The sequence below is a fragment of the Cebus imitator genome, unplaced genomic scaffold (genome assembly GCF_001604975.1).
Source record: "Cebus imitator isolate Cc_AM_T3 unplaced genomic scaffold, Cebus_imitator-1.0 Scaffold131, whole genome shotgun sequence".
NCBI lineage: Eukaryota > Metazoa > Chordata > Mammalia > Primates > Cebidae > Cebus > Cebus imitator.
The window spans coordinates 1,769,044-1,785,160 of record NW_016107446.1 but is presented as its reverse complement, the minus strand read 5'-3'; the positions used below and the strand labels follow the sequence as shown (position 1 = coordinate 1,785,160).

Here is a 16,117-nt window from a genome sequence, read left to right as displayed (position 1 = left end):
CATGGCAACACCGGAATGCCCACCGCGTGCCCCCCGCCGGGCAGGGCTCGGAAACTGGCCTCTGCGGTCGCACCCTCGGGTCGGGGACGAACCACAGCGAAACATACCCCGCAGCAACTCCGGAACCGCGCCGGCGCGCCCTCGTCCGGGGAAAACATACTGGAACGCGCATGCGCCGCACCGCGCCCGCCCACCAGACCGGCAGGCCACATTCTTCGAAAACCCAGGCGAGAAGGCTGCAACTGCGCCTGCGGGAAGAGAGGCCGGCTGGGCGGGGGCGGAGCCGGAGGAGGGGGTGGAGGTGCGCGTGCGCGGTGATCCCACCGGCAGGAAGCCCGGCGCGCGGAGGCGGGGTCGCGCGGCGGCAGGGGGCGGGGCTCTCCGGGGCGCCGCCGCCGCCGCTGCGGCGCATTGTGCAGCAGGCGGGCCCCCGCGCGGCAGGGCCCTGGACCGGCGCGGCTCCCTGGGATGGTGAGCAAGGCGCTAGTGCGCCTCGTGTCTGCCGTCAACCGCAGGAGGATGAAGCTGCTGCTGGGCATCGCCTTGCTTGCCTATGTCGCCTGTGAGTGCGCGCCCGCGGCCGGCTGGGGAGCTCCATTCATTCCCTGGCGCCTCGGTGGGCCGGGTGGCGGCGGTGCGGGGCCCTGGGGCGGCCCTGCAGCCCGCGTTGCTCCCTGCCCCGGTGGGACAGGCGCTTTCTGCTCTCACCCCTTTCCACCTTTGCAGCAAATCGGTGGGCCAACTTGGGCGCACACCCCGACCGCGTAGGCCTGGGCTCGGACCTCGAGCTCAGGGGCCCCTAGCGGTCCTCGGGCGGCCCCCGGTCCCTGCCTCCTGCTCGGGCGCGAGGGACTCGGCGGCGGCACGGTCGTCCACGTTGCTCTGAGAGCCGGCGAGGGTCCCTGTCGCCGACACCGGAGCGTGCCGCTCGGGGACACCTTTGGGGGCACCCGCGGTCGCGCCGCGGTGTTGGTTAAGTCGGATAAAAATACTGTGGCGGTTGGCAGAGCCCCCGCTCCGACTGTTTGCTCCTCGGGAAAATTACTCAGCGTTTAACTCTTGGGGAGCCAAGTGTGGGTGCCCCCCCGGCCCGTGGCTGTGTCCAGGTGTCGGGGCGCAGGGGCACCCCCATTCCAGGTGTTATCCCCGGGGCTGGGCGGCGGGGCCCAGCAGGCAGGCAGCTCGGTGGCCGGGAGGGGCGTGCCCGCGGCTTCTCTGTGTGTGGGTCTCGTTTCTGTCATCACTCGCAGCGTGCTGCCTGGAGACAGGGCAGGAGGGTCACTTCGCAGGCAGGTGGTGGACCCTCTGCATATTCGGGAAGTCAGAAACCGTCGTTTTTAAGATCTGTTCGTTGGGAATATGTTTTAATTGCTGCTATTAATACGTTACCAAGTACCAAAATTGGACTAGAAATAGCTCCCAATGTGAGCCGCGTTTGAGTGCTAACCACCCAGACACACACACTGAAATCCACCTGTAACCTGTCGAGTTACCAAGATCTGATTCCCAAGGTAAGTGGGGACTTCACTTGGCTGCAATGACTTCAGTTGAACTCTAGGAAAGCAAGTAAGAGTAGATCCAGCCTGTCTGCTGCAGCCCAGCTGTTCAGGAGGTGGAGTCAGAAAGCCCCATTAGGACTCCCGGTTGCTAGCAGAGGCTTCAGGCCCGGGATGGGTGTTAGATGTGAGTACTTTTGCAAGGGAGGAAGAACTAGTCTGAAGTGTGTGTGGTCAATCTTGAGTAAGAAAGCTGAGACCCAAGAAGAAAGAGCATTTAAAGTTGAATAACTATTATTATGGCAATAATACTACCTACATTTGTTGAGTGCTTAACTGTGTATGCGCAGTCATGATTCTTAGTGCCATTGTCTCAATCATTCCGCAGCTCTGGGATATGGATGCTATAATGATTACTATTTTAGAGGTGAGGAAGTTAAGGCCAAGAGAGATTAGGAAGTTTATGGATGATCACACAGATAGTAAGAGATGGAGGGCCAAAATTTGAACCCTGAAAGACCTGGGTGCAGGAGCTAGGATGGGTGCTGACCCAGGTCTTTGGTCAGCAGTTTCAGTGTTTATTTTGGGGCATTCTAAAGTTAGACGTAAGGGTTTACAATGAATAAAGTAGGGGATTTATGGAGCCATGCAAAGATTTTTTTAAGCAGTCATTCATTTGACAAGGAAATCTTGCCGAGTCCTTACTGTTGTTGCTGAACATGGCACCAGGGGACACCATGGGGTACAAAAACACCTGTTCTGTGCTGTGATAATACAGACCATGGACCACATAGTCTAGCACATTGGTTCTCACACTTAAGCATGCATCGGAATGACTTAAGGGGGGTTTTAAAAGCACAGACTGCTTGTCTCCCACCTCAAGTTTTTTATTCAGTCGGTCTGGAATGTGGCCTGAGAATCTGCATTGCTAATAGGTTCTTCTGTATGCTGTTGCTGTAGCATGACCCCACTTTGAGAACCACTGGCCAAGATGGTGAGGTGGGCATGAATTGGGTAAACACCCAAATACAGGTTAAATTACAAACGGGTCTGAGGGAAAGGAATGCTTGGGAACTGTGGCAGGAACTCCTGAGTGAGAGCAATCAGGGACGTTTGTTTTCTTGAGGAATCAAAAAGTGAGCTGAGAATCGAAGGCTTATGTAGGAGTTAACAGGGAAGTCACAGGAGGGAGGGTGTTCTAGGAGGAGCAATGAGTGCAGAGGTCCTGCGGCAGCCAAGAGCAGGGAGTATTCTAGGAAGGCATAGAAGGATGGTGTCGTTGGAGTGTGAAAATAAAAGTACAACCATGAGGCTGCCCAGATAGATGGGCCAGAGCAGGGAGGCAGACCTGGGGTGCAGCCCATGACGTGGATGATTTTAGCTACGAGGGGTTTAAGACAGCGTGGAGGCAGTGTGAACAAGGAGCAGATATGCTAAGTCTGAGCCACTCTGCAGGGAAAAATGTTACAGGGCTTGTGACTGATACTTGTGATTGATAACACTCAAGGATGCTGAAAATGTAGTCCCTCAGCAGTGATGCCTGTGTTTTCTAATCTCTGCTTTTCCTGATTAATAATCTTGCCTTCCCTGTCACAAGTAAAATCTCACCACTGTTTGAAAAAATTGTCCATACTTCCCAATTATACACACCTCAGTGTTAGCCAGTCTCAGTTGCAGAAATGCACTCCCTGTTCCAGAAACAGAACTCAAGTTCTGTTAGCCTTTCTCCTTCTACCCCTTTCATCTTCCCAGTCTTTGTTACCTACTCTGGCCCTGAGTCTTTTTCTTACTACCACATAACTCTTCTCCATGTCTTGGGGTTGACCATCTGCCACCTTGCATTGTGCTTGAGTTCTTTTCCATGCATCGTACTTGAGTTCGTTTCCATTCATATGTTGGTTTTTTTTCCTCAATGAAATCCTGATTCTGAGGACAGGGATTGTGTTATGTGTTTCAGCTCCTGTAGCACTTATAGCAGTGCTAATGGCTCATTGAAAGAGCTGTGACTACGCTTTGTACTGAATCAAAAATCAGGCCAGCCTACTAGGTAGCTCCTGGGCAGACTTAGCCTGAAATACCTTTAACGTATTATTATTTTTTAACATGCATATAGTTTTAAAAGTTAAATAGCCTCTGCAGGGCCAAACAGTATCCCATGCCACCATTTCCCTCTCCCCAGAAGCAGGCACTTCACTTCTTCTAGCTGATTATTTTGGTATTTTATTTTTGTGTCTTTGAATCACTGGACTGATTTTTCAATTGTAGATATTACCTAGTGACTTTGTTCTTTGGGAGATGACTTTTTGTTCTCTTTGCCCCCATACAGGCTCTCCACCCTCCTATGTAGATGTGGTATAATCTCACGGAGACCGACATGCATTGTTTACAAGCATGACTGTGTAAATACTGTTCCTAGTGAGTCATGTTGTATGTTACTTTTTGTTTTCTCCAGCGAATAATTGGCTGGTGTTTCAATTTGCTTGCTTTCTACGTAGTATGACTGATCTAACTCCAGACTTTTCGCCAGTTGTCACGTCTTCCCCCACCATGTTCACGAGCATCAGGATAGCCCTCTGTCAGCACCCTTTCCTGAAGAAGGGCCCCAGAGCCTTCTACTGCAACTGGTGCGTGTACCTGGCGACCAGGTGCCAGCCTCACCACCTGCACACACATCACCCTGGACCTGTCCACTGCAGGCCTCCTGTTTCCTGACTTCCTCTTCTTGATTCCCTCCTGTTTCACTCCCTGGTTTGGATGTGATAGGAGGTGAATTTTGAGACTTTACCCTTAAGTATATTTTCTACCTTCATGTCCGATAAATTGATAATGTAGAATTATAGAGAAAAAGTTCCTTGAGAATTTTTGAATCATTGATCCAATCCTTTTTGGCTTCCAGTATTTTTGAAGAGTTTCAAGTCCTTCTCTTTCTGAAGATTGTAGAGTCAGTGTTCACCACACATGTCCAACCCCTCTGATCCCCAGGCTCTTCGTAGGACTCCCTGCCCTCTCTTCCTCACTCCCTGAGCTTGATGGCCTGACACGGTTGTTGTGCCAGTGGCCTGCCCGGGAGCTGAACAGGAGCTGCATCCACTTCTGGGCCTGCACTTACCTGCTAGTGTAAGTTGCCGCCAGAGTTTCCTTTCCTCTAGTTTGGTTCTGAATTCAGCTTGACGATGATGATGCTCAGCTTGCAGAGCCTCTTTCCACCCACTCCATGACCCTGTTTGATTAAAATAAACTTAAAGAATAAATCTTCATTGTTTTAAGCCTCTGAGGGCTTTTGCGCTACTCATTGCTGCAGTTTAACAGCGCCTGCCCTGACTGATACATCCAAATTCCATGGTGTTCTGAGATCCACAGTGCTGGGCCTTGGTGTATTTTATCCAGCATATTGGGCATTTTTGTGCCCTGGCAATCCAGAAACACTTATTCTTCAGCTCTGGGAATTTTCTTGAATTGTTCTTTGGTGATTTTCTCCCCTCACATTTTTCTATTTTATCTCTTTCTGGAACTACTGCTATTCTGATAATAGGATTATCTGGACCAATCCTCTTATTTCCTGTTTTCTGCCATTTTAAAGTTGTTTTGCTTTTGGGAAACCTCCTTATTTTCATATTTATACTCTTCTAGTGATTTTTTTCACACTTTATTTTTGCCATACTTTTTCATGTACAAGAATTCTTTTTTGTTCTGTGAACTTTTATTAAAAACTGAAACGTGGCCTTCATTTCATGGTACATTCTCTTGATTTTAACAAATTTTGTTTCTTTTCTCCTCACTGAAGGATCTCTTACCTCTAGGCTGTCTTCCCATTTCTGTGTGAAGCTCTCCTCAGATGGCTTGCCCATGTTTAAGAGTGGGGGACTCAGTGGGGATGGACAGTGCCCGCTGTGAGCTGAACCTTTCCTTGTTGGGGCCTTCTGACCTCAGTGCTGCAGGTCAGTCCTCCTGGGCTCTGTCACAAGACTCTCCCTGGTCCCTGCTAGAAGGGAAGTCTTGGCTGCCTGCATCCTGGAGCCCAGTGATGGGGAGGTGCAGAGCTGCAGCCTAATCAGTAACCTGATTGTCCTGCGGGATGTGGGCTCCCCTATCAGAAACCCCGATTCCACCCTTTGCCAAGAATGGAGCCACCTGTCTTCTGGCAGGGCAGGACAGAAGCTGGCAGTTGTCCTGTTTCTTAGACATCTTTGAAAATCAGACGTCCTGTTTCTGCTGCCTCCCCACCCATTGCAGATTTACCAGGCCTGGCCAGTTCTTGACCCTGTCTAGGTATAAGTGGGCTGTTCCACTGCCCACCATGTCTGTGCCTTCTCCATGCCCCCACGTTTACCCATCTTTTTTCCCCCATCCGGCAGCATTTTGGTGCCTGTTCTTCCTTCCCCTTCTCCCTTTCCACATGGATTGATTTCTTATACACCAAGAACAAAAAAGAAATCAGGGAGGAGGGACATGGAGGGATAGGCAGGGAGGAAAATAGATTGCCCGTATTCAAGAAAAGAAAATAAGTCAAAGACAAAAGACATTTTCTGATATTTTAATGGGGTTTAGGAACCATTATCATTTCACCTTTCGACTTTGAAAATCAGAGTTAAGGCTGGGTGTGGTGGCTCACGCCTGTAATCCCAGCATTTTGGGAGGCCAAGGCTGGTGGATCTCCTGAGGTCAGGAGTTCGAGACCAGCCTGGTCAACATGGTGAAACCCCATCTCTACTAGAAATACAAAGGCGGAAGTTGCAGTGAGCCAAGATCGTGCCATTGTGCTTCAGCCTGGGCAACAAAAGTGAAACTCCCTTTCAAAAAAAAAAGGAAATTCAAGTTGTGACATCTAGTAACATTTATGTAATTTTGGTGTATCAAGGATTTTGTTGTAGTGACATTTTAGTTGTGGTACCTTTCTTTCCTGTCAGTGTTACTTAAAAGAGATAAAGTCTGAAAACCATATAAAAGAGTGTTTTATGCCTTAGCTTTGTGTTTATGGTAAGAGACTTCAGACTTCTCTGAGGTTTGGCCTTTGATTATAGTACAGTTTTGTCCTTAATGTAATCAGCTCCTGCATGATTGGGAATTGCCCTCATAAATTCATTTGGAATCCAATTGTTGGCCTCCGCCTTGGAGGATGTGCAGCAAGTTAGATATCACTGTGACGCCAGAGGGCCCTGGGGGAAAGCAGACAGCTAAAAGCAAACAAGCTAGTACCGGTGGCATTCGCAGACTGGCCTGAGTGTGAGATTAACTTGGGCTTGTCAAATGCAAGTTCCTAGGATCCTCCTAGGCCTATAGGAGCCTGGGGGTTGAAGGCACACCCTGGAAATTGTGAATTTTCAACATTTTCAAAATATCTATGCAGATTTTCTATCTTTTCTACTAAAAGAATAATTTAACGAACACCCAAATACTCTCTGCCCAGATTCACCAGTTGTCTACATTTTTTCCACATTTGTCTTTGTCTCACTCTTTTTGTATGTATTTTATATACACATTTTTTGTTGAAATATTTGAAAGGTGCAGACATAACAGTACTTCATTTTCAAGTACTTTGCATATATCTCCGTAGAATAAAGGTATTAATCTATGTAATCTCATTACCATTTGAATGCCATAAAGAAGAAAATAGTATCGTCTAAGATGTAGTCTGTATTTAAATTTTCCCCCATTCTACCATAAATGACTTTCATAGCCTTTCTGAGATTTTTTTTTTTTTTTTTTTGCGTCTTTTTTTTTGACATGAGGTTTCAATCTGTTGCCCAGGCTAGAAGGCAGTGGCACAATCTTAGCTCACTGCAGCCTTGAAATCCTGGGCTCAAGTCTTGAAATCCTCAGACTCCTGAGTAGCTGGGACTACAGGTATGCACCACCATGCCCAGCTAATTAAAAACACTTTTTTGGTTTAGTTTAAAATCTAGGATCCAGTTAAGATTTACACGTTGCATTTGGTTTTATGTCTCTAAATTTCTGGAGCCATGATAGCCTGATTTTTTTTTTTGTTTGTTTGATTGTTTATCATGACATTAACTTATATATGTGTGTGTGTGTGCGTGTGTATATATATTTATGCGTATACATGTATACACATATATGTATATGTGTATGTATGTATGTATGTTTACATAGAACAGCCCAAGTTGTCCTGTAAATGTCCTACATTCTGGGTTTACCTGATTGTTTCCTTATAATCAAGTCCAGTTAAACATTTTTATAACAGTTTAGGAACATGTAGTGTCTGGGCTGGTCCCACTTGACCCCGGGAAGGAATGGCCTCTATGTTTCTTCATTTTAAAGGTACATTTTTGCAGTATGCAATCTGTGGAGTGATTCTTAGAGCCTGTGCTAATTCTAGCCAGTGCATTTCTTGTCCATTGGCAATCCTTGCCTGGACCAGTTTTTATGTTGGGGATTGCAATTAGTGATTTTCTAATTTTGTAAATCTTTTAATATTTATTAACTGGTGGTGTTTTGAAAAGAACTTTTCCTCCCTCTTTCTTCTCTTACTCTATTAGTTTCCTGTGGCTGCTATAACAAATTACCTCAAATTAGGTGGCTTTGAAACAAGAGAAGTTTTTTTACTTTTCAGTCTGATGGCCAGAAGTCTGAAATCAAGGTGCTGGCATGGCTGAGCTGCCTCAGAAGGCCTCTTTGTGGCTCCAGGGTTTTTTGTCTTTTGCCTGCACTGTTCCAGCCTTTGTGGTTCTATGACCTCCTCCTCTTCTGCCTGGTCAATCTCTTCTGGGTGTTTCTTATAAGAACATTTGTCACTAGATGTAGAGCCCAACTGGATAATCTTGTCTTGAGATCTTTAATTACATCTGCAAAGACCTTTTTCCCAAGTAAGATAACAAGCGCAAAATCTAAGAATTGGGATGTGGACATATTTTGGGGGACACCATTAAACTTATAGTGATCTTTTTTTTTTTCTTTTTTTTTTTGTCACTGTGGACCCATAGCTTCTTTTAGTCTTTGAGCACTTCTTTGATGTCAGGCTGTTTCAGGCTCATCCTGTTCTTCCCTTGCCCCAAACTTGGAATCAGCCATCTCTCCAAGGAGCCAGAATTGAGTGGAATCATTGGCCACCTGCTTGGTGTCTAGAGACTGGGAGAATTGGTTGGTAATATGGGAAAAGCACACACATGTGGCATCAGAAGTGTTCTGTGGGTAGAAACAGGGTTTAGGACTTGGGCATCTTTATTTTCAACAGTTTTCCCATTTTCCACCATAGTTTCTAAGAAAATGGACAAGGTAAAGTGGTAAAGGTAAAGTGCTGAGTACCATGAGAGAAATGAGACCTGGGACTTGAAGAGAACAGGATGTCCTTAAGACCGAGGGCATTGAGTTGGCATTTAGCAGAGGGATACAGTTTGGGCAGTAGAGTTGAAGGTGAAAGTAAGGGAATGAGCAGAGGCCGGAGTGGCACAGTGCCAGGAGCAGGAGTCTTTGTGGCTTATAAAGGCAGAATGTGGAAGTCTGACCTGACATAAACTTGATTTAATGAGATGAGTAAGCCTTCCACAAGAATTTGTGCAGCATGAGAGAGATTTTGATGAACATGCCTGAAGTGTTTAGATATTGCAGGGCAAAGTGTAATCAGTTTTGCATTTTGGGGTTGGCGCTGTGGTCTGAAATGTACTTTGTGATATGCATCTCTCCTGTGCTGCCTACCTTTTGTAGGTATGTGGCTGGATTCTAGTCCTGGTATGTGATAGGTATGGTACTTATGTACAGGCCAGTGCTGTGATCTGAATGTTTGTGTCCCCTGGAATTCATATGTTGGAACCTAATTCCTGAAGTGATGGCATTAAGAGGTGGGGTACTTGGGAGGTGATTAGGTCAGGGGGCAGAGCCCTCATGTATGGGATTAGTGTCTTTATAAAAGAGTTCCAAGGGAGTTCATTCCTCCCTTCCACCATGTGAGTATACAGCAAGAAGATAACCGTCTGTGAACCAGGAAGTAAGCCCTCACCGGCAATGCCTTGATCTCGGACTTACCAGCCTTTAGAACTGTGAGAAACAAATTCCTGTTTATCAGCCACCCCGTGTGTAGTATATTTGTGATAGCAGCCTGAACACAGACTAAGACAGATGAGAATTCAAGAACGTATCTGATGTGAAGTTTGGAGAGCTTTCACAAATAGATGTTGAATAGGTGAGGCCAGTTACCAGATTCTCCATGTATATGCAACCCACATTAATACCTACTGCAAATTTCTTGTCTTGCTTTTTTTCTTACAAATGTGATGGGTACTGGAATTACCTGAAGGGTAAATGTGGAGACGAGTGATTCAGGGTCAGCCTATTTCTTTTCCTTTTTATTTATTTATTTTTTCTGAGATGGAGTCTCGCTTTGTTGCCCAGGCTGGAGTGCAATGGTGTGATTTTGGCTCACTGCAACTTCTGTCTCTGGGTTCAAGCGATTCTCCTGCCCCAGCCTCCCAAGTAGCTGGGATTACAAATGTGTTCCACCATGCCTGGCGAATTTTTGTATTTTTAGTAGAGATAGAGTTTCATCATGTTGGCCAGACTGGTCTCGAACTCCTGACCACCGGTGATCCACACACCTGGGCCTCCCAAAGTGCTGGGATTACAGGCATGAGCCACTGTGCCTGGCCAGATCATCCCTTTTCTGAATAAAGTGGTCTCACCCTGATTCAGCTCACCCTATTGCTTGGGGAAAGCTATCTAACCTTCTGTTTCTTTTTTTTTTCCACTTGTAAAATGAAAATACTCTGTTTTCTTTTACCTTGCAGGTAAAACTAATTTGTTTTAAATACTGTGAGGAATAGAAGGGATTTCTCTAAAGAGATGATAGCTTCACATGATGAGCCCCAAGGGAAATAAAGGTGTGGGTGTTGTAAAGTAACCTGTAACAAGGAGAGACTCTTTCCAGGCAGGAAGGGCAGTGACGGCCAGCAAGTGGGAACTTTTCCTCGAGGGGCCCTAGGGTTTCCTCATCACCCTGCATTTAGAAGAGCAAAGAGTGAATTTGGAGATAATCCATCAGTTTCTTTTTGGTTAAGCTTTTTAGAGTTGCTGTAACCAAAATAAATAAGTGAAGTAAAGCAACAGCAGAAAACATTTGAACTTCAAAGCAGTCTTTTTCTGAAGGAGTCTGGATGTGCTAGAAAAGGAAAACAATTTTGTTAGGGTGGTGAGATCTTGGAATGTTATTCTTAGTATCTTTGAATATTTTTATAGTATTTTTAGAAATTGAAAGCAAAGCATGCTGGTTCTAAGTTAGAATCTGGTTGAACATATATACTGTGGGTGACCTTGCCTTTTTTTTTTTTCTAAAATGCCAGCAGGCAGCTGGGGTTTTTCAGCAACAGAACATTGGTGGTATAGGATGGCTCGATTGTAACCAAGAGAAATAACCAAGTTATTCTGACACCCATCAAGGGGGCTGGGGCTAGTGATGGCTCTTGTGGAAATGGCCATTAGTTGTGAATAATGTGTCCTCATAAACAGGGCTTCTCAGCAAAACTTGTATATTGCCAAATCAAGATCTTTTTCTTTTTTTCTTTTTTTGCTGTTCTGTAGAATTTAATTCTGATTTCCCGCTCCCTTACCCCAATGTATCCTAATTATTTAAAAGATAAAATTTCTATGCTAGGTTCTTAATACAATGAGAGGACTCCACTCTCCTGAGGAAGGCGCTCTCTGCCTTCCTTAGGCTTCACCTTGCCTCCCTTCACACCCTACCCACCAGTGCAGATGCTGAAATACAGCCCTTACTTTAGGGAAGAGAAGTGGCATCCGACTATCCTGCAGTGAGGTGTGAAGAGCGGAGATATTCTCTCCATTTCATAGATGGGGAGACTGAGGCACAGAGAATGAGTGAGGGTCATGCCTGTGAGTCCTATGGTTTGCAGGTGGTCCTCCTAGATTCCTCCCTCACTTTCTTTCCCTCTCTGCCCCTTTCGAATACAAAATGAAAAGTCTCAGTTAAAACCATTATTAAGATTTTTTAAACTCCCATTTGAAAATTATAAAATACAGGAGAAATAAGAAAATAAGGTGGTCAATGTAGAAAACTGAGAGAATAAAGTGCAAAGAAGAGAAAAATCCCAATCCTCATATCTGCATATTAAATTGCCTTCCCATCCAGAAATAGCACCTAGCTTTTCTTTACCAAGCTTGTTCAGTGCACCCCGAGGGCTGCATGCAACCCAGGACGGCTTTGAATGCAGCCGAAGACAAATTCATAAACCTTCTTAAAACATTATGAGGTTGCTTTTGTTTTTGTTTTTGTTTTTGCTTTTTTTGCTCATTGGCTCTTGTGAATGTTACTTGTGGCCCAAGACAATTATTTTTCCACTGTGGCCCAAGGAAGCCAAAAGATTGGACACCCCTATTTAGACAGACCTTTCTTTTGGCCCTCAGAAAAGTTTTGTAATTTCTTTTGTGAAGTGTATTTCCATCAATTTCTCTTTAGCATTCATTCTACATCAAGATCAAGTATCAAATACATTACTAACAAAAGTTTTTAACAGTAAGCAATAAAATGAGCCCTGAAGTCATTATCTGTCTTTAAAAAAAATTTTCTCCTTTGCCTTTTGCATTAATCCTTAAGTTGTATACATTTTTCCCATCTTGTTCTTAACTTTTAGGAAGTACCCTACTTTCTGAAAGAAATAATAGAGCTTTATATGTTATGTCAGATCTTCAGCACTCCAGGGTTGCTTAGATCATAGTACTTCCTCCTAGAAGTTGTGAGAAGTCCGAATTTACTTTTTCTTCCTAACTAGTATGGCTTTTTTTTTTTTTTTTGAGACAGAATCTCACTCTGTTGCCCAAGCTGGAGTGCAGTGGTACCATATCGGCTCACTGCAGCCTCCGCCTCCTGGACTCAAGTGGTTCTGGTGCCTCAGTCTCCCAAGTAGCTGGGACTACAGGTGCATTCCACCACTCCCAGCTAGTTTTTTGTATTTTAGTAGAGGCAGGGTTTCACCATGTTGCCTAGGGAAGTCTTGAACTCCCGAGCTCAGGCACTCGTCCCGCCTTGACCTCGCAGAGTGCTGGGATTACAGGTGTGAGCCACCGCACCCCAACTGCCCCAGCTTTCTTTGCCTTAGGCATTCTAGAAATAGATTATGAATGGTTATTCTCAAACCTAATCGGTGGTGCTCACTGGAGCCTGCTGAGAAGGAGGAAGCGTGTGCCGGGAGCTGGGGCCTGTCAGCAGTTTTCAGAGAGGTGTCGGCACTCGGCAGTGAGGTTCCAGAGCCCTGCCAGGAGCCAGGGATGTGATTGGCAGAGGGGAGGAAGAGTACAGGGCTGCTGCTGCTGCATGTGCCTGTAAGGAGAAGGGCGCTGATGCTATTTAGCCTCACTGGTGACGGGCGTGGGAAGGATGAAACTCTAGTGACCTCTCCGCAGTCCACCTTGTGAGAGCCCCCATGAGCTAGGAGGGATTCCCCTTATTGGTTGCCCTCTTTTTCTTTAATGACTCTGTTCTTTCCATCAGAAAGCTAAGGAGATTTATTCATTTTATAACCTTAGGGAAGTATGTTTCATTTTCTGTTGTTATTATTTGAGATAAAATATTGTCACAGTTCCTTAGGTGGAGCCTACATCTCTTTAAGTAGAAAAGGGCAAAAGAAATGGCAAGGCAACATTTTCTACTGTGCCACACCAGGCCTCGTTGGTATTTTTCGAAGTTGGGAGAAGAAGAGGAAGGAGAGCCCACTTTGTCATTTGATATTTGTCTGTAGTAATTTACAGGATCAAAGTCCATTTTTGCTTTCTGGAGATCAGAAGTGGTCTGGAATTTTTCTTCCGATTTCTTCCTCCCTATTCTGTTCCCCAAATTTGATGCTATCCTCTGGTATTTCAGATGAAGAGATGTTTGAATGTGCACTTGTTAAACAGTGACACTAGACTAGAGCCTTGAGTGATGTGTGTGAGTGCAACATGTTTCCAAGTACCTGATTTTCCCAGGTGGAGATTTGCAGACAGTGTATCTTATTTCCAGCCCTAAGAATTAGTCACGTAATTGTTTCTGAAGTAGTTATTGCAGCTAGCTTTCTCTCTGTCGTATTGTTGTGGCCAAGTGCTAAGTTGGAGAACCTGGGAAGGTACTTGGTGTTTAAGGTGGTTTATAATTTGGATAGTGAGATGCAAAGGTCATTGATATTTTACATGCCTTTCTGGGGCTTAGTTTTAATTCATAATTTTAACAGCCTGGAAGCCTATGGAAAGCATTGCTCCCTTCCAGCTGATCCTGTTCACCTTCCTGTGGATTACTGCTTGTTTCCTTTGCGTCGTATGTTTGTAGAATATCTTAGGTGCTTTTAAAATGTAAATGGTTTTATGTGTTGATTTTTGTGTGTGTGTGCTTTGCTTTTTTACTTTAGATATGGAGGAACTCTTTCAGTGCAGAGATCTATCTCATGAATCCGTGGTTGCACAGAACTCATTGGTAGATTTATATACTGTAGTGTGTTCTCATTTAAGCAAAAAGGCGGCTTTGCATGAGTGGGGGCTTCTAGTGGTAAATCCTATTCCTTCAAACAGTTGTTCTTACAGCCTTCTTGAATAAGAGTGAAACCCCTTAAGGATAGAATGCAATATTTAGAACTTTAAAGCTTTACCTTCAAGCCTGTCTTGGGATTTGAAGGTCAGTCATGTTAAAGTTCTCATTGTAATCTTGTAATCTGTAATGTTGAACTTGCAGAGTAATGTAGAGAATGAATCATACAGAAACCTTGTCCTCATTGTGAAGTGGGAGACAGGAGCAGGCAGAAGACTCTGCAGTGGTACAAAGAAAGGGTCTGGGCGGGCATCTGAGACGGAGTGAGGCCACATAGGGTCAGGAAAGATGACAGAGCCACAGACCAGGAGAAGTGCAGGGCAGGGCCTTTGTGCAGAGGCTCAGGGAAGGGCCAGGGTTTGAAGTCTGAGCAAGAGTGGGGGTTTAGGAGTGGGGTGGGGGAGACTGTGGAAGCCTCATCACAAAGGGTCCCTTGGGCATCCTGTCCAGGAACATGGGCAGGGAGCCCTGGGATTGGCCTGGGCTTGGAGAGGGTGCCCCACCTGTGCCTGATGCATCACGGAGCCACAGGGGGAGACTGGGCACCCTCAGGTGGAGGAGAGAGCCAGATGCCAGTGAACATGCCAGGCTTTGGTGCATAGAGCAAAGGTAACATGAAGCCCTGCTCCCAAGCTGTGCCCAGTCCAGCCCACAGGGACCTGGCGCTGAGCGAGCTTAATCGGCACCACCCTGCTGTTCTTTAGAGAAAAGACCCATTAATTATCAGGTGCTGATTATTTCCTAGTAAGGAAGTACGAATGTGATGGAAGAAGCTGGAAGGCATTCTACGGTTCAGGAAATCTGGGGAGCACTGGGTGTGGTCAGAATTACACTGCCCAGCTTGCAGCAGGTGATGGAGGAGTGGACATAGGGCTGGGGGGGCAAGGGGGCTGGGAGTGAGGGGCAGCGCCAGGAATCCACTAGGGTCGGGTAGGGTGTGCTCCGTGAGCCCTACTCCACATGGGGTATTGTGAAAGAGGTTGTGGAACTGCTATATATACACACATGTACGCACATTTACATGCACACATACACATACATGCACACATACACATATATACATACATACATATATACACATACATGTACACATACTTGTATATATGCACACATACACACACTTGTATATATTTACACTCATACACACACTTGTATATATACGTACACATAACTTGTATATATCTACACACGTGCACACACTTGTATGTATATGCACACACATACATTTACATATAGATACACACACTTTTTGCCTCATCCTTTTACACTGTTTATTTCTGTTGTTATAATGAACATAATACAGTGGTACATATACATATATGTGGGGTGTACGCTCAAGACTGATAGTTGGAAGCAGGTGATCAGATTGTTCGGGAGAACTTGGAAATCTTGAGCAGGAGAAGGACAAAGACTTTTTGGACAAACCATCTAAAGGAGGGAGAAGTGCCACGTGGGGATGGCGTACACTGAAGGGCCGGGAAGTAGGTGACCTGGTGATGCAGTGGCCAGGGCCCCCATGCGGCGGGCACAGAGAAATGGGGGACATGTGGAAGAATACATTGTCAGCATCTGCCAACCACCATGGAAGAGCAGTGAAGAGGGGGAAGCGGCAGTTAGAATTTAGTAGCGCCTGTGACGCAGGAGGTGTGTGCAGAGTGGTTCTTCTGGCATTTGACTCTGTTTTTGTCTTACTAAAATGTGGAATTAAATTTAACTTAATTTATACTTTTGTATTAAAATAATACAAAATAAAATAATACAAAAGTATAGGAAGGTCATATTATCTGATGTCCTCAAACTTCTAAAATGTGGGATGTCTTAAGAGGAACTGAGCAATTGATAACACAGGTGGGTGCCCATAGCAGAGGGTCTCAGATTTGGGCCACATCAGCATCACCTGAAGCCTTGCTAAGCCCAGATGGCCAGGACACACCCCAGAGTTTCTGCTTTGGGAGCTGTCCTACAGCTGTAATAACAAAATACCACAAACTGAGTGGCTTATAAACAACAGAAATTTATTTCCCACAGTCCTGGAGGCTGGGAAGTCCAAGATGAAGGCCCCAGTAGATTCAGTGTCTGGTGAGGGCTCACTTCCTGGTTC

At 45.5% G+C, this 16,117-nt stretch overlaps 1 protein-coding gene across 4 annotated transcripts in view; it reads left to right on the top strand.

The window, feature by feature from the left end:
* The first annotated feature begins 349 nt into the window (after positions 1-349).
* Positions 350-16,117, top strand: part of UXS1 (UDP-glucuronate decarboxylase 1) — a 91,866-nt gene continuing 76,098 nt past the window's right edge. For 2 of the 4 annotated variants that reach the window (XM_017541106.2, XM_017541110.2), the window contains exon 1: positions 377-562. In XM_017541106.2, coding sequence (XP_017396595.1) covers positions 469-562 — 94 coding nt within the window. In that variant the 5' untranslated portion in view covers positions 377-468. Of the gene's footprint in view, positions 563-16,117 lie in introns of all 4 variants that reach the window. The other 2 variants (XM_017541107.2, XM_037742967.1) reach the window with 2 other exon arrangements.